The following is a 23,796-nucleotide window of genomic DNA, read 5'->3' as shown; positions in this document are numbered from 1 at the left end:
AACGTTGCATTCTTTGGAGGTTCCATCCCTCGCTTAAAGGAAAGGGCCAATGATGGGTTCAATTAATCTTCATGTGGGGCCACGGGACCTGCGCTACATGCATAACAGCCTCAAGCACTCTAAGAGAGTGGAGGGCTGAAGAATTGCGGGATCAAAAGCAATCAGAAGGCACCAGATTGGGGACAGTAATAAAGTTTTCCCTACCTGACTACCACTGCCTTTAAATATCGCTCCCAAAGTGGTCAGCAGAGGTGACAATGCCTCCTGTAGCTGCCGTTGTTGATGCCCGGTGATGCTGCAGGGGGGGAGCGACTATCACATCCAGGGCACTAAAGGGTCACTGGATGACGTCACGATCTACAGGGCGCAAGACAGCGAGGCATTAAGTGTTAACGGGCGTCGGTGAATTCGCTGCGCCTGGTCGGTAACCCCTTAGCATCCCGTTACTGCCCCCCCGCAGGCACTAATAGGAGGTGTACACCAGGCAAATATCTCCTCCTTAGGTTTAATCCATTAGGAACAATAGAATTTGGTGTTATTTTAATTTTTATATGCTATTTTGCCAGTGGCAGTCGAGAGGCGGTGGCAGTTGCAGAGGCGGGAGTTCGGGGAGTTGGTGAGGCCTATAAAGGTCCAGCAGCAGTCGAGAGGCGGCGGCAGTTGCAGAGGCAGGAGGTTGGGGAGTCGGGAGGCCTATAAAGGTCCAGCGGCAGTCGAGAGGCGCGGCAGTCGGAGAGGCGGAGTTCGGGGAGTTGGTAAGGCCTATAAAGGCCCAGCGGCAGTTGGGAAGCAGTGGCAGTTGGAGAGGCGGGAGTTCGGGGAGTTCGTGAGGCCCAGCGGCAGTCGAGAGGCGGCGGCAGTGGGAGAGACGGGAGTTCGGGGAGCCTATAAAGGCCCAGCGGCAGTCGAGAGGCGCGGCAGTTGGAGAGGCGAGAGTTTGGGGAGTTCGTGAGGCCTATAAAGGCCCAGCGGCAGTCGAGAGGCGGCGGCAGTCGGAGAGGCGGGAGTTCGGGGAGTCGGTGAGGCCAGCCGGAGCAGCTGCAGCAGGGAGAGAAGGCAAAAAAGTAGAAAGAAATCAAAAGGTGACGTCACAGCCAAGGGGTAAGTGATTGGCTGGTGATTGGTGAGTAGTTTTCTTTTTCTTTTCTTTATCAGTAAGTAACCTTTTAGCATTGTTGTTGCCAAATTAAGTTAATCTAAAGATTAAATCATGGCAGGAGAGCTCGGACACATGTTGTGCTCCTCCTGTTAATATGTGGGAAGTCAGGGATGCTTCCAGTGTCCCTGACGACTACATGTGCGGGAAGTACATCCGCCTGCAGCTCCTGACAGATGGCATTGCGGCACTGGAGCTGCGGGTGGATTTACTCTGGAGCATCCACGATGCTGAGAATGACGTGAATAGCACGTTCAGTGAGTTGGTCTGACCGCAGGTAAAGGCTACACAGCCAGATAGGGAATGGGTGACCAACAGGAAGAGCAGTGCAAGGAAGTTAGTGCAGGGGTCCCTTGCGGTAATCCCCCTGCAAAACAGATACACCGCTTTGGGTACTGTTGATGGGGATGATTCATCAGGGGAGGGCAGCAGCAGCCAGGTTCATGGCACTGTGGGTGGCTCTGCTGCACAGGAGGGCAGGAAAAAGAGTGGGAGAGCTATAGTGGTAGGGGATTCTATTGTAAGGGGAATAGACAGACGTTTCTGTGGCCGCAACCGAGACTCCAGGATGGTATGTTGCCTCTCTGGTGCAAGGGTCAAGGATTTCTCGGAGCGGGTGCAGGACATTTTGAAAAGGGAGGATGAACAGCCAGTTGTCGTGGTGCATATAGGTACCAACGATATCGGTAAAAAACAGGATGAGGTCCTACGAGACAAATTCAGGGAGCTAGGAGCTAAATTAAAAAGTAGGACCTCAAAAGTAGTAATCTCAGGATTGCTACCAGTGCCACCTGCTAGTCAAAGTAGGAATCGCAGGATAGCTCAGGTGAATACGTGGCTTGAGGAGTGGTGCAGAAGGGAGGGATTCAAATTCCTGGGACCATTGGAATCGGTTCTGGGGGAGGTGGGACCAGTAGAAACCGGACGGTCTGCACCTGGGCAGGACCGGAACCAATGTCCTAGGGGGAGTGTTTGCTAGTGCTGTTGGGGAGGAGTTAAACTAATATGGCAGGGGGATGGGAACCTATGCAGGGAGACAGAGGGAAGTAGAATGGGGGCAGAAGCAAAAGATAGAAAGAAGAAAAGTAAAAGTGGAGAGCAGAGAAACCTAAGGCAAAAAAGCAAAAAGGGCCACATTACAGCAAAATTCTAAAGGGGTAAAGTGTGTTAGAAAGACAAGCCTGAAGGCTCTGTGCCTCAATGTGAGGAGTATTCGGAATAAGGTGGACGAATTAATCGTGCAGATAGCAGTTAACGGTTATGATGTAATTGGCATCACGGAGACATGGCTCCAGGGTGACCAAGGCTGGGAATTCAACATTCAGGGGTATTCAATATTTAGGAAGGATAGACAGAAAGGAAAAGGAGATGGGGGGTGGCACTGCTGGTTAAAGAAGAAATTAATGCAATAGTAAGGAAGGACATTAGCTTGGAATCGGTATGGGTGGAGCTACGGAATACCAAAGGGCAGAAAACTATAGTGGGAGTGGTGTACAGACCACCAAACAGTAGTAGTGAGGTTGGGGACAGCATCAAACAAGAAATAAGGGATGCGTCAATAAAGGTACAGCAGTTATCATGGGTGACTTTAATCTACTTATTGATTGGGCTAACCAAACTGGTAGCAATGCGGTGGAGGAGGATTTCCTGGAGTGTATTAGGGATGGTTTTTTCGACCAATAAGCCGAGCAACCAATTAGAAAGCTGGCCATCCTAGACTGGGTGATGTGTAATGAGAAAGGACTAATTAGCAATCTTGTTGTGCGAGGCCCCTTGGGGAAGAGTGACCATAATATGGTAGAATTCTTTATTAAGATGGAGAGTGACACAGTTAATTCAGAAACTAGGGTCCTGAACTTAAGGAAAGGTAACTTTGATCGTTTAAGGTGTGAATTGGCGAGAATTGACTGGCAAATGATACTTAAAGGGTCGACGGTAGATAGCCAATGACAAACATTCAAAGATCACATGGATGAACTTCAACAATTGTTCATCCCTGCCTGGTGTTAAAATAAAATGGGGAAGGTGGCTAACAAGGGAAATTAAGGATTGTGTTAATCCAAGGAAGAGGCATATAAATTGGCCAGAAAAAGCAGCAAACCCTGAGGACTGGGAGAAATTTAGAATTCAGCAGAAGAGGACAAAGGGTTTAATTAAGAGGGGGAAAATAGAGTACGAGAGGAAGCTTGCCAGGAACATAAAGACTGACTGCAAAAGCTTCTATAGATATGTGAAGAAAAAAAGATTAGTGAAGACAAACGTAGGTCCCTTGCAGTCGGATTCAGGTAAATTTATAATGGGGAACAAAGAAATGGCAGAGCAATTGAACAAATACTTTGGTTCTGTCTTCACAAAGGAAGACAAAATAACCTTCCGGAAGTACTAGGGGACTGAGGGTCTAGTGAGAAGGAGGAACTGAAGGATATCCTTATTAGGTTGTGACGGAATTGAAGGCCGATAAATTCCCGGGGCCTGATAGTCTGCATCCCAGAGTACTTAAGGAAGTGCTCTAGAAATAATGGATGCATTGGTGATAATTTTCCAACAGTCTATCGATTCTGGATCAGTTCCTATGATCTGGAGGGTAGCTAATGTAACACCACTTTTTAAAAAGGGAGGGAGAGAGAAAACAGGGAATTATAGACCAGTTAGCCTGACATCAGTGTTGGGGAAAATGTTGGAATCAATTATTAAGATTGAAATAGCAGCGCATTTGGAAAGCAGTGACAGGATCGGTTCAAGTCAGCATGGATTTATGAAAGGGAAATCATGCTTGACAAATCTTCTGAAATTTTTTGAGGATGTAACTAGTAGAGTGGACAAGGGGAGAACCAGTGGATGTGGTGTATTTGAACTTTCAAAAGGCTTTTGACAAGGTCCCACACAAGAGATTGATGTGCAAAATTAAAGCACATGGTATTGGGGGTAATGTACTGATGTGGATAGAGAACTGGTTGGCAGACAGGAAGCAGAGAGTCAGGATAAACGGGTCCTTTTCAGAATGGCAGACAGTGACTCGTGGAGTGCCGCAGGGCTCAGTGCTGGGACCCCAGCTCTTTACAATATACATGAATGATTTAGATGAAGGAATTGAGTGTAATATCTCCAAGTTTGCAGATGACACTAAACTGGGTGGCTGTGTGAGCTGTGAGGAGGATGCTAAGAGGCTGCAGGGTGACTTGGACAGGTTAGGTGAGTGGGCAAATGCATGGCAGATGCAGTATAATGTGGATAAATGTGAGGTTATCCATTTTGGGGGCAAAAACACGAAGGCAGAATGTTATCTGAATGGCGGCAGATTTGGAAAAGGGGAGGTGCAACGAGACCTGGGTGTCATGATACATCAGCCATTGAAAGTTGGCATGCAGGTACAGCAGGCGGTGAAGAAGGCAAATGGTATGTTGGCCTTCATAGCTAGGGATTTTGAGTATAGGAGCAGGGAGGTCTTACTGCAGTTGTACAGGGCCTTGGTGAGGCCTCACCTGGAATATTATGTCAGTTTTGGTCTCCTAATCTGAGGAAGGACGCTCTTGCTATTGAGGGAGTGCAGCGAAGGTTCACCAGACTGATTCCTGGGATGGCTGAACTGACATATGAGGAAAGACTGGATCAACTGGGCCTTTATACACTGGAGTTTAGAAGGATAAGAGGGGATCTCATAGAAACATATAAGATTTTGACGGAACTGGACAAGTTAGATGCGGAAAGAATGTTTCCGATGTTGGGGAAGTCCAGAACCATGGGACACAGTCTTAGGATAAGGGGTAGGCCATTTAGGACTGAGATGAGGAGAAACTTTTTCACTCAGAGAGTTGTTAACCTGTGGAATTCCCTGCTGCAGAGAGTTGTTGATGCCAGTTCATTGGATATATTTAAGAGGGAGTTAGATATGCCCCTTACGGCTAGGGGGATCAAGGGGTATGGAGAAAAAGCAGAAAAGGGGTAGAGGGAATGATCAGCCATGATCTTATTGAATAGTGGTGCAGGCTCGAAGGGCCGAATGGCCTCCTCCTGCACCTATCTTCTATGTTTCAATGTTTCTAACTGGTATTGACAAAGTAAAAATTTACAAAGTAAAATTTCAGTTGCCAAACAAAATATAGGATTCAAATTAAACATGAATTCCATTATTCCGACATACATACCTATCTGATGAGGCGATGAGATGTGGGTGGAGCAGCTATTCAGCCAAAAGGTTATTTTGCACAGCTAGTATCTATGTTATTTTTTCCCCAATGGTAAGCATTTTACAATGAAAGCATTCCTTGATATAGTAATGGTCTCCTGTAAACACTCTCAAATGAGGATTAAGTCACTGGAAAGTCAGATCCACAATTTCTGTTCTTAAGGGTTAAAGAAACAAAATTATTACTTTTGCGGATTTCTTCATGAAGCAGTCTTCATAACATAAATTCTTTCAAATGATTTCTGGAAGGAGCTCATACTGGGCAATAGTATATTGCAAAATCTTCCACTTTTGGCCTTATATCTCATTTACAACTGTCACAGCACAGCCTTTTTTTCCTTCAAATCTTCCAAGGCGTACAGTGGATGGTAATTCACTTGCGTAATTGGCTCAAGAGATGAAAATCTTGTATCAGCCTCTACAGCCACTAATCTATCCAACTGACTGCAGGCCTAATTGGCAGTTTGTTTAGTAATTTGGATCCTAAAGTGGCTGTATTGATGTTGGATAAGAAGCCATACTGTGGGGATACAAGGTGTTTTAGTGCTTGAAGCCAGAGATAATGTTCGGTATATATTATGAGTTTTATGGACATAAGGGATGTTTTCTTTTTCTTCTCTTAATAAAAGAAACATTTTGTGTAGGTAACAATATTTTGCTCAATTCCGAATTTTGCAATCACCTATATCAATTAGTTTAGCGCTATGAAACAAGACATTTTACAATTACGCATGAGAACTACAGATTAACTGTATAAAACTAGGAGTTGTGTATACTGTAATTTATTTTTTATACACAGGCCCCAAATATATGTAAAACAATTAGCCAAATTTATCATTATGACTTTTACTCTAGATTTAAGATGAAAAATTCATAGTTCATATTACTAAGATAACAGAAACAAAATATATTTATGTTTCTGTTTTGGTACAGCAGTCAATTCAGCTGGAAAGTTTTTACTCGTAAAACAAATGACCAATGGAAACTGCATAAAATGTTTTAAAATCATTTATTAAGGCTATAGACGTTAACTAGCATTTTCAAACAACGACACTGACTTTGATTCAGAGCGGAGAACTAGCTGTAAATTCAGAAATCAATATTTGGGTATATCAATATTAATTTTGTTATTCAATACAAAGAGGGAAGTGTATTGAATATCAGCAGTGAAATAAATAGTATAAATCAAGTGCTTGTGTCATTGTTCAGATGGCTAAAAATTAACGCTGTTCTGCTGGTATCATGGCTTTTTTGGATAAGTTGAAATGTATAAGCATTTTAAGGAAAAATATGACTTCCTTTTTAAAAAAAAATGTTCTCACTATATTTGTTAATTAAATGAAATGTAAGTCTGGAAATTGCTTTTGCTGTACATTCAGGATTGATGATGGGTTACTAAAGCCTGATTTTCTTCGCCTCCCCATTAGTGGCCAAGTCTTCAGCTGCCTAAGCTCTGGAATTCCCTCCCTAAACCTCTCCGCTTCTCCACCTCTCTCTCTCCTCCTTTAAGACGCTTCTTAAAACCGACCTCTTTGACCACAACCTGTCCTAATATATCCTTATGTGGCTTGGTGTCTGCTAACGCTCCTGTGATTCACCTTGGGGCGTTTTATTACATTAAAGGTGCTATATAAATGCAAGTTGTTGTTTCTGGGAGAATTATCTCCCGTGATTTGTCACTTTCAGAAGCAAGTGCAAATGGTACAAGTTTCTGCCTGCACATTTGGCTGGTTAATGCTGCTTTGGCACTGGTTAGACAGCTGAGCAGGAGGTAAATGACTTAAACCCCATTAGAAATTTCTCCATTTGTGCAGAAGAAAGAAGGCCAGGGTTTAGTGCTTCAATATTGTTGTTAAGTATAAAATGGGGCCTGTGTGTGTGAGAATGGCTGGAGTTCCAACTGCACTTTCCTCCTGTGGCCCTCATTTGGTAAGGCTTGTGGGTTTGGAGAGGTAATACTACTTAGACATAGAAACATAGAAAATAGGTGCAGGAGTAGGCTATTCGGCCCTTCTAGCCTGCACCGCCATTCAATGAGTTCATGGCTGAACATGCAACCTCAGTACCCCATTCCTGCTTTCTCGCCATACCCCTTGATCCCCCTAGTGGTAAGGACTATATCTAACTCCTTTTTGAATATATTTAGTGAATTGGCCTCAACAACTTTCTGTGGTAGAGAATTCCACAGGTTCACCACTCTCTGGGTGAAGAAGTTTCTCCTCATCTCAGTCCTAAATGGCTTACCCCTTATCCTTAGACTGTGACCCCTGGTTCTGGACTTCCCCAACATTGGGAACATTCTTCCTGCATCTAACCTGTCTAAACCCATCAGAATTTTAAACGTTTCTATGAGATCCCCTCTCATTCTTCTGAACTCCAGTGAATACAAGCCCAGTTGATCCAGTCTTTCTTGATATGTCAGTCCCGCCATCCCGGGAATCAGTCTGGTGAACCTTCGCTGCACTCCCTCAATAGTAAGAATGTCCTTCCTCAAGTTAGGAGACCAAAACTGTACACAATACTCCAGGTGTGGCCTCACCAAGGCCCTGTACAACTGTAGCAATACCTCCCTGCCCCTGTACTCAAATCCCCTCGCTATGAAGGCCAACATGCCATTTGCTTTCTTAACCGCCTGCTGTACCTGCATGCCAACCTTCAATGACTGATGTACCATGACACCCAGGTCTCGTTGCACCTCCCCTTTTCCTAATCTGTCACCATTCAGATAATAGTCTATCTCTCTGTTTTTATCACCAAAGTGGATAACCTCACATTTATCCACATTATACTTCATCTGCCATGCATTTGCCCACTCACCTAACCTATCCAAGTCACTTTGCAGCCTCATAGCATACTTCTGATAGGTTTACCACAGCTGGGTGCGAGAGAAATTCAAAGCTGCAGTGTTTAAAAATGTAGCAACTTAAAAGGACAGGTCAGCAGGTAACAGTCGCCAAACAGGGTAAAACTGAACGGTAGCACAAAACAGGCCATAGTGAATCAGCAGCCTGTTTTACACTCCACTTGATTTTACCACCCAAGAAGAATTTCACCCCCAAAATATCTGAAAGTGCAGCAGCTAGAAGAGCCTCCAGATTCTCAGATGCATCTATGGAAACAAATGGCAGAGGCAGTCAGTGCAACCTAACCTCCACCTAAGAGCTTCCACAGTACAGAAAGAGCTACAATGACCTCACAAGGATAGGTAAGTAAGTCCAAGTACTGGTGCCAAACACATCTACTACTTATACTACCTTCACTCACCTCGTTACCTGTTATTCTCTTTCTCCCCCAGCACTTGGCTTTCATGGAAACTCATTAATGCAAAATGCAACATTTCAAATCACTCAAGCCCCATCTTAACTAGCAGTCTGAGTCTGTCAACTCATAGCCTTCCATAAGGGCTTCTAGCACACTCCATTTAAGGGGACAATGCACCCCCTACTCTCATCATCATAGCATGCATCACACTTGGGCACATCCAGATACACATCTACGCCCACTTCATCACCAAAGCCATCATGGCATCTTACCTGTACAAACTCCAGCACAGACATCCACTCAGGAGAAAGTAGCTAGTGAGTCAGAAGAGCTGCCACTGGGTGAAGCACTGAGCACTAGTGAGAATGAGAACCTGGTAGTGCAAGAGAGGGAGAGTGCTGTTCCCCTACTGAGGATGGAGAAATTACCACCCTTAGCTGAGAAGGTTAGGGACCTAGATCTCAGAGGCCCAATCTTTAAAAGAACTATAATTAGGGAGCATTGATCTCATGTGCAGGCAATGGAGATGGTTTCCTTGTACGTGTTTGAGATAATAGATAAGTAGGAGGAGTCCACTACCCTCATCTGCAACACATTGCAGGAAATTTCCCATGACTTGAAGTTCCTTGACTCTGGAAACTGTGACAGCCTGGGAGATTTCTGCGGCATCAAGGCAGTAGGAACAGTTTCTAAGGAAATTCTGGGCTGGTAGTTACCGCTTCTTTTATAGATGCCTTGGAGGTTAGCCTGAGCACCATATTTGCACAGGGCTTTCAATATCTGGTTGGGACTATTTAGTCTGTAATGACACTGACCAGTAGCACCTCTGAGCCTGACCAGCACCAATGGGCTGCAAGGAGTGGGCACAGATATTGCGGTCTTTCCAGAGAATGTCATTAAGTCTGCTTCCTTTAAGCCCTCTGCCTATACATGAGGTAGCTACAGGCGTGGGCCTGGCACCCTACAGCTTCTACCCATTTACTTCACTCGGCACAAAATACGCTGCAAGGTCAGGATAGAAGTATGGAGGAGTCCACTAGCTGCATCTGTGCAGTCATGGATAAACATTAATCTGCACTGCAGTCTATCATGGAGTACATGGCAACTCAAGGGGCAGCAGAGCTTCCAGTGCACAGATCCTAACCCCAGTCAAAGTACTTCAGCTTATAGAGAGCACAATCTCCATTTATAAGAGACTCCCTTTTCTGACCTCAGTATTCTGGGATTATTGGATTCAGTTCAGTGGTTCTGCTGAGTGTCCCCAGCAGTAAAGGCATGCCGGATTTACACACCGATCAAGCTCCTGTCTCTCTGGGCAATGCCACATCCAACCCATCTATAATTCTTGTGCAACTAGCAGTAAATATGCTAGAACACAGGGAAAATTAGCCAACCACAACAGCGGTGGATGTGGTTGAATTAGTTGCAGGACCATGGAGAGCGTACAGAATTGACTAAAATGTTACTCGTGATGAGAGATTTACTTATGAGAAAAGGCGGCTCTTTTCATTGGAGCAGAGAAGTTAATGAGGAAATCTAATAGGGGCATTCAAAATTATGAAATATTTTGATAGGGTGAATAGGGAAAGAATATTTCCTCTGGCTGTAAAATAAGTGACAAGGAGTCATCAATTTAACATGAAGTGAGGAGAGAGGGTCATCACAGAGAGTGAGGAGACAGCTGTGGAGAAATGTTGGCCCCAAGTTTCCACATGATTTGCTCCTGATTTTTAGGAGCAACTGGTGTAGAACGGAGAATCTTAGAAATCGGAATTCTCGTCATTTAGTTTGCTCCAGTTCTAGTCAGTTAGAACAGTTTCACTTTGGAACAGAATTTTATTTTCAAAAGGGGGCGTGTCCGGCCACTTACGCCTGTTTTCAAAGTTTCGTCAGTGAAAACTTACACCAAACTAACTTAGATTGGAGTAAGTGAAGATTTTTGTACGCTCGAAAAAACCTTGTCTACACTTTAGAAAATCAGGCGTAGGTTACAAATCAGGCGTAGGGAATGGGGGAGGGGTGGTTTAAAGGGAAGTTTACAAACATTAAACGCTTCAGTTTTACAAATAAAGAGCCATCATCAATAATAAATGATAAATATATCAATAAATCAACCAATAAAAATTAATAAGAAATAATTTTTTTTTTAAATCAATAAATAAAACATTTTCTACTTACCGACTGCAGCACCGGGAGCCCTCCAACAGTGTGCTGGGATGCCCCCCCCCCCAGTGTGTCTCTGTCAGTGTCTCTATCTCTCTGTCTGTCTGTGTGTGTCTCTCATTCTCCGTCTGTCAGTGTCTGTGTTTCTGACAGTGAGGGGAGGGGGGTAGAGGGAGAGAGGAGGGGAGCAGAGGGAGGGAAAGGGGAGGGATGGAGGAGAAGGGGAGAAGGGGGAGGGGGGGAGAAGGAGGGGGGAGAAGGGGGAGGGGGAGTGGGGGGAGAAGGGGATAAAGGGGAGAAGGGGGAGAAAGGAGATGGGGGAAAGGAGATGGGGGGGGAAAGGAGATGGGGGGGGAAAGGAGATGGGGGGGAAAGGAGATGGGGGGGGGAAAGGAGATGGGGGGGAAAGGAGATGGGGGGGAAAGGAGATGGGGGGGAGAAAGGAGATGGGGGGAGAAAGGAGATGGGGGGGGAGAAAGGAGATGGGGGGGGAGAAAGGAGATGGGGGGGAAAGGAGATGGGGGGGGAGAAAGGAGATGGGGGGGAGAAAGGAGATGGGGGGGGAAAGGAGATGGGGGAAAGGAGATGGGGGGGGAAAGGAGATGGGGGGGGAAAGGAGATGGGGGGGGAAAGGAGATGGGGGGGGAAAGGAGATGGGGGGGAAAGGAGATGGGGGGGGAAAGGAGATGGGGGGGGAAAGGAGATGGGGGGGAAAGGAGATGGGGGGGAAAGGAGATGGGGGGGAGAAAGGAGATGGGGGGAGAAAGGAGATGGGGGGGGAGAAAGGAGATGGGGGGGGAGAAAGGAGATGGGGGGGGAGAAAGGAGATGGGGGGGGAGAAAGGAGATGGGGGGGGGAGAAAGGAGATGGGGGGGAGAAAGGAGATGGGGGGGGAGAAAGGAGATGGGGGGAAAGGAGATGGGGGGGAAAGGAGATGGGGGGGAAAGGAGATGGGGGGGGAAAGGAGATGGGGGGGGAAAGGAGATGGGGGGGGAAAGGAGATGGGGGGGGGAAAGGAGATGGGGGGGAAGGAGATGCAGGGGGGGGGAATGAGATGCAGGGGGGGGAAGGAGAAGGGGGAGGGAGGCTGAACGGGCCGGGCCCGAGACTTCGGGCAGGGCCCGTCCCCAGCACCAGATTTACAGGTAGGTGGCGTTGGGTCAGGTCGGGGGGGTGGTGGGAGGGAGGTCGGTTCGGTTCGGGGGGAGGGAGGGAGAGGGAGGTCAGGTCGGATCCAGTCCGGGGGTGGGAGGGGGGAAAGCGGGAGTCGGGTCGGATCCAGTCCGGGGGGGTGGGGGGAGAAGCGGGAGTCGGGTCAGGTCCGGGGGCGGGGGGGAAGCAGGAGTCGGGTCGGGTCTGGAGGTGGGGGGGGCGGGGGGAAGCGGGAGTCGGGTCCGGTCCGGGGCCGGGGGGGAAAGCGGGAGTCGTGTCGGGTCCGGAGGCGGGGGGGGGAGCGGGAGTCGGGTCGGGTCTGGAGGCGGGAAGCGGGAGTCAAGTCGGGTTGGGAGGAAGCAGGAGCTGGCCGTGGGAGGAGCCTTATTCATGCAGCCCCAGTGAGGCCATTTGGCCAGGGCTAGGGGCTGCGTGCTTCGGGCCCCTCTCACACAGTTTTGGGCGCCTGGAGCTACTGCACTTGCGCGCCCACTGTAGCGCGCATGTGCAGAGGTCCCGGCACTGTTTTCGGTGCAGGGACGTGGCTCCGCCCCCTACAGCTCCTGCTGCGCCACGCCGAGGGCCAGCAGGGAGGTGGAGAATCTGGAGGTTTTTTTTAGGCGCACTTTGTGGCGCGAAAAACGGGCGTCCAGGTAGGGACTGTGCCGTTCTAGGCGCGGCTCGAAACTTGGGCCCCGTGTTACTCAGAGGGTTGTTGGAGCATGGAATGTTTTACTATAGAGAGTGTTTGAGACAGAGACCATTGCATCTTTTAAATATTTGAAACGGAGAAAGATAGAAGGCTACTGGGAGATCAGGGCAGCAGCAGAAGCTTTGGATTGCTTTAGCAAAGAGACAGCAAACACAATGGGATGAATGGCCTCCCATTATACTGTAAATATCAATGGTTCTATGATTCTATCTCAAGAACCAGTAAAAGGAGGTACAGGGCCACCAGAATCACAACTGGCCCCCCACAGAAACCCTGCAACCTGCTGGAACAATCACTTAGAAGTCACACATTAGGGATTAGACGCCACACATGATACACCAGTACTACGTAGAAGCACCATAGTGATAGTGTAAAACAGGCGCTATTGATTCAGCCGCTTGTTATACATCTCTTCCGATTTTCATTTCTATTAACTTCAATGTATAATGGATGCCTAAATCGACATTGCACGTTTTACACTATCAGCCAGTCAGGATTACCCCACATACATTGTTCACATATGGCACAAAATAAGGTACTAAATTGGTTACACCGTATCTAAGGTTGTTACTCATTATTTAGAATAAGGTAATAGCACAGTAAACAAAAAGCACTGTTAGTTGAGTAAATGCAGAAGACAGTTTTTCAGAAGATGCATTGAGCCACATTATTGGTTAGATATGGAAAGCAGGGTTACTTAAACATACAGCCCAAGCACTTAGCTAGACAGGCACCTGATGCACCAGTCTACCTAATATTTCTGTAGCTATATCCTCTTGGTCAATGTCTGTGTTTTGCTATGGCCTTGATTCTGGGTTTGTTTTATCCTTCTATATGGTCAAACCTTTGTACAGCAAAGTTGTGAAGCATGCAACACAGAACAATGATCTTGGAGAACAGTGGTGTGGTGTCGTAATAAGGTGTATAATACAGTAAGGTGCCTTCTGATCTGTCAAGACACCTGGGGGCCAAAATTACCCCTCTCCTTAAGGCCTGTTACCACCGCAAATCGGCCCAACAATTATGCCCCCAGGTTCGGCCGGGCTGCCAACAAGCAGCCTGGCAGCCCCTCTTGGGTGCCAGGCTGCTGGCCCAGCCAAAACCCTCCCTGGTGCCCCAGTGGGCCGAATGTTTTAAAATTACGGAGGCTCTCCCCTTTAAGTGAAGGGGAGAGTTGTGGTGACACGGCGCTATGATGACATCATCGCGGCGGTCAGTCCACACTGCCCCCAACTTCTGCCCCTCAGGTGTTGCCACTGCTGCGTATCTGCCTCTCTCGAGTAGTCACCGCCGCCATTAAGAGCGATTTCCGGATCGGAATAAAAAAAGAACAAAGAGCGGAACTTTGCTTAAAAGGCGACCTCAACCACAGCTGCAGTAAAAACCATTAAAACAGGGTGTGTGTGCCCTGTTTCGGGCGGGGGGCAATTTCTACCCCATGTGTACTACTTCAAGATGCCAATGATATGCTTAAAAATAAATCTGTTAGCTGCATGACCTAGGTACCTCTGCGTTCAGGTCTGTCCTTGGGTGCTGCAATGTGCCATTAGCCAGGGCTGAAGAGGGTAGCCTTTGATCTCCAAAGAGCCAACCTTCCAGTCTGCCTTTCCCTTCAAATAAAACTGGGACAGTTGACTGACACAAAATGAAAGCATTGTCATTATTGCCTGATAACTGGACACTAACCTTCCTACAGTGTTGACAGAAAGTGACCAGCTACATATTGATGTAATAGAATTCCTTTCTGTTCATGAAGGGCTTTGCACTGTGTCGAGGCCCAGATAGCCACATAGCCTTTAACAACCATCTCCTGTACTTTCAGAAGTCATGCAGTTAAAGGAAATGCGTATGGCAAAACAATTATTGGGCCTACTTTGTACCGACAAGACACATCTCCTTATTGTTTATAAAATGTGGGTAGATCTGTAGCCTACTCTCTTTGCTGAAGACAGAGAAAAAGGGCAAATGCAAAACTTCAAATGGGATAATAAGGACGAAAATAATGAAAATATGATGAAAAATATTCTCACAAATTATGCTATAAGTAGTAAAATCAATTTCAAGATTGATTCTCCTCTTCCACTATGTGGCAAAGTCTTCAAAAGAAGTTAACACAAAGACATTTCCTGAGGTTGACTTATTAATATGAAATAGCCTTCCAAAATGGACTTATTATTTGTTCGTCTCCAGCAAGTTTCAATATGTCGATTTTATTCTGCCTTTGTACAGTACCTGCTGACGAAGGTCCAGGGGGAGGTGCTGCTTTTCTTCTACGTTTGATATCTCCTGTACACAGTGATCCGAAATGAACGTTTGTTTGTCTGCAAGTAATTATAAAAGAAAGTTATTAACTGGGACAAAACACCACTGCCTGTCTCCACACAAACACAAAGCCTGTATGATCTAACCCTGAATCAAAACACCCACAATGAAGATGTGGCTGCATAATAAAGCTACCAATCTTGTTTATATCAAAACATAATTATGCTTTTGGACAACTGCTCAGCAGCCAAACGGCATCATAAATTGTTACCAGAATGAATAATATAAAAGGAATGCTTTTTAATTTTCAAAACTGGCAATCTTTCCAGCTCCACATAAAATCAGGCAGCGCTGCTTTGACAGGCAAATGTTGGAGATTAATTATCTATAGGGATTACAATACAGTTGCTGAGATTTCAATTGGCCACTAATACTTCACTGTCAGCATTGCATTCATTAAGGCACAAACGGGCAAAAACTGAAATGAATCTTTTAGATAGACCTCCAATTGAACCTGAAGACCCCATGAGCACCCAAGGTACAGGCTTAGCAGAGAGCTTTGCTTCAGTAATTTTACAAAGAATTGATTATCTGTTATGCTGCATTGAGATATCTACACTATTGATCACGGAGATTAAGGTACTCAGGCATCTTTTATTTTCTCATAGAAAGACATGCTATACTTGCAACAAATAGCACTAAGTAAGGACTAGTTTGTTATTGTTGTCACTCTTCATGTAGAACATAGCAGTTACTTTTTAATTTAAAATCAATGACAGTCTGAAAGGCAGCCTTGTTCCATCAGCATAAATGAACCATTTGTCTTTCCAAGGAGTACCACTTTGATCACCAGCCAAGGTGAGAGTGAAACATATATATTTTAATAACAAGAAATGCTTCAGAATTACATGCATCAAGAATTATCACCTGATTAAAAGGGAGCTAGGAAGAAGGCACCTCAAATGAGAAATGTGCAACCTGTGTGAATGTGTTTTTCTTGTTTGCAAACAATTACCAGTATGCAGTATTTTTTAAATGGCTGGAGAGATGTAGAATGTTTCACACATACACACATTTTTATATATACACACTTCAAATGATATTTATCTGAAATCAGCAGCATTCTTTTATTGGCTTACTCATCCTACATTTGAATAATACAAAATAAATGTAATTTTCACTTACACTGATGTTAACTGCAGGCCCCTTGATATTTGTTTCAACAATTTACTTGTACTTGATTTTATATTTAACTTGAGCCCGTGGGCATCAATAATTACAATATTTTATTTCAATAATAATAATTAAAATATCACAACACATCTGGCTTGAAACTAATGTTCCACCTAATATGCATGACAACAGAAAGGGAAACTGTGGCTCTATAACTACTTGCAAGCTTAAAATATATTTATGGTAATACTTTGGAAGTATTATTTTTAAGGATGGCAGAAAGGGAACTTGTGCACAATATCATGAGCATATTTCAAATCATTGTTTAATTATTTAACATATTTACACACAATACAATGACAGTCATGTATCATGAAAAGGAAGCATTGTAATAAGCCATATATGGTCATTAATAATCTCCAAATATTAAGACCATATCCCTGCACTTGACAAAGTCCATAGAGCAAATTGAAAATCTGTCCCTTTAAATTTCAGGGCAGTCTTCCTGGGCCTTCTGATGCAAGAAGGGTGCTTTTCCCCTCCTATCGAGTATATAAAGCTGCCATTCCTCGTCAAAGGCCAAAACCTCCATATTAATCATTTTACATATCTCAACCCCAACAACAAAGCAGAGCTGGTATGCTACGGATGGAGGCATAGAGACGTCTGGTGAGGGCTGTAGATGGAGGGGAGGTGGGCTGCATTGAGCACCATTGGGCAACTCAATGAGAGCTGCCTTCCTTTGTAAGATAAGGAGAGGAAGAATTTGGTGGATGGGGACATTTTATTCAGAGAATTATTACTATGCCTATGCAAGTCATAGAATCATTGAATGATACAGGTGCAGCGTCAAGAATCCGGAACCCTCGGGGCCGAAGCCGTTCCGGATTCTGGGCTTTTCCAGATTTTCGATCATCTTTCTGATGTCATGAATCTGGAAACACCTGAGCCCAGGTTCGGATATTTCCGGATTTCGGAACATCAGAAAGGGACCCCGCCGAGGAGCTGTTCGGGCGGGCTGGCGAGGAGGCCCCAAGGTAAGGGCAGCGGCAGCGAGGCGGTAAGGACAGCGTCGGCGAGGCCCCGAGGTAAGGGCAGTGGCGGCGAGGCGAGCGGTAGGTGAGGGGAGGTCGGGCCCGAGGTCAGCAGCATCAGCGAGACCGGATTCACGACGCTGCACCGGTACAGCACAGGAGGCTGCCATTTGGCCCATCGTGCCTGTGTTGGCTCTTTGTTGGTGCTATCCAACTCGTCCCACTTACCCACTCTTTCCCTATAGTCCCGCAAATTGTTTCCCTTCAAGTGTTTATCCAATTCCCTTCTGGAGGTTCCAACTGAATCTGCTTCCACTACTCTTTCAGGCAGTGCATTCCAGATCACAATAACTCAGTGTGTAAAAATAGTGTTTCCTCATGTCATCTCTGGTTCTTTTGGCAATCACCTTAAATCTGTGTCCCCTGGTTACCGATCCTTCTGCCACTGGAAACAGTTTCTCTTTATTTACTCTATCAAAACCCTTCATGATTTTGAACACCTCTATCAAATCTCCTCTTAACCTTCTCTGCTCTAAAGAGAACTGCTCCAGTTTCTCCAGTCTCCAAATAACTGAAGTCCCTCATCCCGGTACCATTCTAGTAAATCTCTTATACATCCTCTTCAAGAACTTGACATCGTTCCTAAAGTGTGGTGCCCAGAGTTGAACACAACATTCCAGCTGAGGCCTAACCAGTTTTATAAAGTTTTAGCATAATTTCCTTGGTTTTGTACTCTATACCTCGATTAATAAAACCAAGGAACCCCTATGTTTTTTTAAGGGCCTGATCAACTTGTCTTGCCACCTTAAAAGATTTGTGTACATACACCCCCAGGTCTCTGTGGACTACACTTGCGCCTTCATTTTCGGCGGTGTTCTTAGCGGTACAACTGTTTTTTGATGAAAACCTGCCCGTGAAAGTTTCCTCTTTATTTTTTAAAGAGTTCCGCCCACATTTTGAAAAGACCGCCGGGGAGCAAACCACCCACGTGCATCTGAGTGCACCGCCGAGAAAACCACCAGAATCTAAGTTTTGCCTCAATGGGGACGCATACACACCGCAGAGGAAACCACCCATGAGAAGCTGCAGGAAACAAGACGGTAGGTGAGTACCCAGCAAAGAAAGGTAAGTTAAAGGTTTTTTATAATTATTTTTAAAATTTTAAAACACCGATTACATTGAGAATGTTTTATAACTTTTTATTTTTTGTTTAAGTGAAAAAATATTTTTTGAGTTCCCCCCCCTCCCCAGGTCCAACCGCAGCATCAGACTAAATTTTAAGTACTTACTGTCCATTCCGGTAAGAACTGCCAGTTTCACCTAGTTTCGCCTTTAACTGCTGGGAAACTGCCGAGAATCTTGGTGCAAGATCTATTTTCTCGCCCAGTGATATTTTTTACCTTTATTATGGAAATTTTTGCCAGCGTTAGTTGCAGAACGTTAGCGGTGTTTCTGGGCGGCAATTGGGTGGTGAGGGGCTTTAGGGAAAGTCTAGCCCTGTGTTCCTGCACCCCCTTTAAAATTGTATCATTTAGTTTCCTACATTACAACAGTGACTACATTCCAAAAGTACTTCATTAGCTGTAAAGCGCTTTGAGACATCCGGTGGTCGTGAAAGGCGCTATATAAATCCAAGTCTTTCTTTCTTTTATATTGCCTCTCCTCATTCTTCCTCCCAAAATGTATCACTTCACACATCCCTGTGATGAGTTTCATCTGCCAATGTCTGCCTATTTCACCAGTCTGTCTATGTCCTCTTAGAGTCTGTTACTATCTTCCTCATTGTTTACTACATTTCTGAGTTTTGTGTCATCTGCAAACTTTGAAATTATGCCCAAGTCCAGGCCATTAATATATATCAAAAAGAGCAGTGGCCCTAATACCTACCCCTGGGGAACACCACTGTGTACTTCCCTCCAGTCTGAAAAACAACTGTTCACCACTACAAAAGCAAAATATTGCGGATGCTGGAATTTGGAATAAATACAGGAAATGCTGGAAATCTTAGCGGGTCAGGCAGCATCTGTGGAGAGAAAGCAGGCATTAACGTTTTGGGTTGACAACCCTTCGTCCGAACTGGAGTGTGTTTGGAAAGAACACATTCTTAACAAGCACTGAAAGGGGGAGGGGAAGAAAGAACAAAAGGGGAGGGCTGTGAGCGGGTGGAAGGCAGGAGAGATTAGAGAGACAAAACGGAAGATGGCCGAATTATAGGGTGTGAATGGCGGAATAATGACCAGCTAATAATAAAAAAAGCAGGCTGGGGATGGGGGGGGCGGAACCATAGATTGGCAGTGGTTACACTCTGAAATTGTTGAACTCGATGTTGAGTCCAGAAGGCTGTAAAGTGCCTAAACGAAAGATGAGGTGCTGTTCCTCGACCTTGCGTTGAGCTTCGTTGGAACAGTGTCGGAGACAGAGGACGGAGAGGTCAGAGTGGGAGTGGAGTGGAGAATTAAAGTGACAGGTGACCGGAAGCTCAGGGTCACACTTGTAGACTGAATAGAGGTGCTCCGCACCTCATCTTTCGTTTAGGCACTTTTCAGCCTTCTGGACTCAACATCGAGTTCAACAATTTCAGAGCATAACCGCTGCCAATCTTTGACTCCCTTTCACCGCCCCCCCACCCCCAAGCCTGTTTTTTTCTCCTTGTCTCTAATGGCAGCTGGCCATTATCCCACCATTCACACCCAATCTTGACTAATGTTTCTCTAATTCCTGGCATTCCCATTTCAATTCTGCCCATCATCCCTTTTGTCTCTCTAATCTCTCCTGCCTTCCACCCTATTACAGACCTTCCCTTTTGTTCTTTCTTCCCCTCCCCCTTTTTGTGCTTGTTAAGAATGTGTTCTTTCCGAACACTCTCCAGTTCTGCTAAAGGGTCGTCGACGCAAAATGTTAACTCTGCTTTCTCTCCACAGATGCTGCCTGACCCGCTGAGATTTCCAGCATTTTCTGTTTTTTGTTCACCACTACTCTGTGTTTTCTGTCCCTTAGCCAATTTTGTATCCCCACTGCCACTGCCCCTTTAATCCCAAGTCTAACAAGTATTTTTTTTTCCTTTTTCCTTAACTTTAGGCTCCTCCACACAGCATGGATCATCAACATTCCTGAAGCAGTACTTCTTGGGAGGCAGGATAATTTTATACTAAAATCTACATTGCTTAACTCACAAGAAAACATAAAACAAGAAGAGGCTACCCAGCTCATCAAGTCATTTCTTCCCTTAGACCATGTATATCCCAATTTATAATGTACTCTATCCAATAATTTAAGAGTAAGTATTTCAGTTAATTACATGGCAGTATTAGAACACGCTATCCCTAAAGTGTTTTCCTCTTATTTGAATGATAAAGAAAATCCTGTGCTGAACAAAAACATTTACCTTTGAACAAGAGGCACCAATCTACTAATTTACACCAGTGCCAAAGGTAAAACCAATGATATGTTTTAACTATTGGTTTGGAAAGATACCATCTCTTCGATGGCGTACCATGTGCCACATCAGCTTAGGCTCTAGTTATACTGTCAGTTGTGATGCAGACAATAAACTCTGATTTTGGACACTGATTTAATCTAACTGCCAAAAGTGCAGCGACAGCAAAGCTCTGCAAACGTGCGCTTCTGATACGCTCGCAGAGCGCTACTCTTTCCAATATTAGAAGAGTAGCAGGAGTGCCTACTTTGTCCCAACATTAAAATGATGCAATAAAAAGTTTAAATCTACAAAGCAGTCCAATGCCTGCGCACTTTTAAAAGTACAACTTCACTGGAATGGTATTGTAGCTGCTATGAAGTAAGGTGACAAATCTGACACCTGAATTACGCAGTCATTTTTCACACTGCACATCTGAAACTGCTTCTCAGTACAAGAGTGACAGTATAATTGCATTCTAAGTTTGCAATAAGTCTGCCTCTGGATATGATATTTTTCCAGTGGCTGGACCTGACATCATTATTCAGTCCAGTCTGCCAGTTGCCATATCCAGTGGAACTCCAAAGTGGCTACTCTATCTCAAGCTTTTGGAGGGGCAATCCTAAAAAGAAGGTATTATGCCAAACGAAAGCTCAACCATTTTGAGGCATTTTATGAGGGTATTATTCCCAGCAATATTCTGCTTCAATGACAGATCTAAAGCTAACTAATAGAAACTGTCCTGGTTGAAGCATTTTGGAGCTTCACTTACAGGTCACAGCAATGTTTATTATTCACTATCATAACATTGTTTCCCAGTGAAATAAGAATTCTTAGTTCCATGTATGAGACTGATATGAGACAGAAATAATTACAGCCTGACTCACTCGTGCAAATTTGTGGAAATAAAAACATATCAAGGGCAGGTATTAATTGTTTATCATACTTACTGCATTTTTCTGGATTAAAAAGTATATTTCTAATAGATGTGTTCATTTTTAAAGCTGAGCAAACTATCAGACGATATAATCTCTAACATAGAAAGTGAAAATATTGCCTTAATTTCTATACTACTGTGATGAATTATATCAATTTCATAACTTATTGCCTTGAAAGAGATGAACATGATAACATTTGCCAAAGTACACAAATAACTTTTGACATTTTAAACAGTCTGATGGTTCATCCTCAGAGCACGAGCAGCTCCAAAGGATTTTGGGCTACCTGAACTATTTTCAGTTCACAACCCCACCACTGCAACCAACCTGAATATTAAATGTTATACAACTAAACAGTAACTCCAAAAGCTGTTTGTCTTCAAACACTGAAGAACATCAGTTAAGCCAAGATTCACTTTGTTCAATCAATACAACTTCTTTGTGTAATAGAATGAAAGAATTGCAATTTATATAGCGCCTTTCCTGACCTCAGGATGTCCCAAAGCACCCTCCTACCAATGAAGTACTTTTGAAATGTAGTCGCTGTTGTAATGTAGAGAAATGTGGCAACCAATTTTCACACAGCCTGGGTCCCACAAACAGCAATGAGATAAAACCAGATAATCTGTTTTCGTGCCATTGGTTGAGGGATAAATATTGACCAAGACACCAGGTGAATTACTCTGTTCTTCTTTGCAAATGCGATGGGATCTTTTACATCCACCTGATAGGGCAGATGGGGCTTCAGTTTATCGTCTCATCCTCAAAGATGGCACCTCTGGCAGTGCAGCACTGCCTCAGTACTGCACTGAAGTGCCAGCCTTGATTATGTGCTCAAAATAAAGAACATACTATGCCTCCTCACATTAGTGAGTAATCTTATTTGACTTCTTCTAACTACTCGCCAGCATTTCTAACATCTTCAGCTAAGCGAAGGCTATCGCAGCTTTCCTTTCGTCAAACCGTGCTGCTAATATGTGGAAACAGAAACAGAAAAAAGCTGGAAATGCTCAGCAGGTCAGGCAGCATCTGTGAAAAAACAGAAGCCAGTCAGTCGTCGTTTCGGGTATTAAGATCCTTCCTCAGGACTGCAAGAGGGCCTTAAAACCTGAAACGTCAAATGACTGACCTCTGCTTCCTCACTGTTGCTGCTTAACTTGCTGAGTATTTCCAGCTTTTTCTGGTCACGCCAAAAGAGTTGCTAATCAAACCAACTGCTGCCCCCTCCCAATGCAAAACTCAACAAGAAGGACATTCCATCCCCTTATGGCATGTTTATTGCGAGTCTCTGGGATGAAATAATGGTTCTCCCATTGTTCTCAACAGTCTTGGATAACAGTATCAATGTCAGACCTTAATACACATTCAGCAAATGCCTGCAGCCTGTGGCCTTCGTTTTTAAACCTGTGCAAATCTACTTTGTTCTAAAACCCAATATTTAAAAAAATAACACAAATTTTAAAATCTTTCTTGTGGAAAAATGGCCACACATCTTAAAACATGCAGTAAGCTAAGTATTAAAAGGAATCCCAGCATCAGCAGCCCTTTAATAAATCAAATAGTTGTATATATTTATGATGAATTAAACATTTTCCTTGCACAATGGATCAGCTCAACCCCATTTTTCCCATCATGAGAAAATTGGGCTCAGATGTTACCAGACTCACAACCCACCATAAGCAGACAGGTATAAGAGCACTAAACAACAACACCCCAGTATTTGCTGCCACAACCGAACCCCTATATCAAAAACAAATAGTTTCAGCTCTTGTTCCCGCATTGCTCCCAGCTCAATCTCAACTCCACAAGAAATCTTAATATATCAATGACCCCTCGCGCTAGCATCGTATAATTAAAATGTACAGTGATTTCATAAAATATTTAAATGTAAACTCTTGTATTTTGGTCATAAAAGTTTATTTTATTTTCAAGTTATTGCATAATTTAGAATCTTACATACAATATAAAAATAACTTACCCAACATGCTAGAATATAATCTTGATGCAATATTTTTAACAATAAAAAACGGGGGGGGGGGGGGAAATTCTGGTCGGAGGCTTTCTTCGGACGAACGCCTCTGACCTGAATTTTTTTTGCAAAAATACCCAGTGGTCACAGAGGCGCCTTCGATTCCGGTCAAAGGCCTTCATTCGATGCGCAGCATAGGGGGAAATGACTTCCCCGTATGTACGGAAATGCTGGAGTCACGTGGGCCTGGACCACCAATCACTGTCTAGTACTCTCATTGATAATAATGGGAACTCCATTTTTACGAGTTCTCACTACTATCAATGAGAAAATCCTTCTAAAACAAGAAACACAAATAATACATTAAAAAAAAAC

The 23,796-nt window shown here is 44.4% G+C and overlaps 1 protein-coding gene across 2 annotated transcripts in view; it reads right to left on the bottom strand.

Moving 5' to 3' along the window:
* gpatch2 (G patch domain containing 2) overlaps positions 1-23,796 on the bottom strand; it is a 360,444-nt gene that overhangs the window by 17,124 nt on the left and 319,524 nt on the right. For both annotated transcript variants that reach the window (XM_070889440.1, XM_070889441.1), the window contains one exon: positions 14,863-14,951. In XM_070889440.1, coding sequence (XP_070745541.1) covers positions 14,863-14,951 — 89 coding nt within the window. The remainder of the gene's footprint in view (positions 1-14,862; positions 14,952-23,796) is intronic.

The sequence above is a fragment of the Pristiophorus japonicus genome, chromosome 9 (assembly GCF_044704955.1).
Source record: "Pristiophorus japonicus isolate sPriJap1 chromosome 9, sPriJap1.hap1, whole genome shotgun sequence".
Taxonomy (NCBI): Eukaryota; Metazoa; Chordata; class Chondrichthyes; family Pristiophoridae; genus Pristiophorus; species Pristiophorus japonicus.
This window is presented reverse-complemented; position numbering and strand designations above follow the sequence as displayed.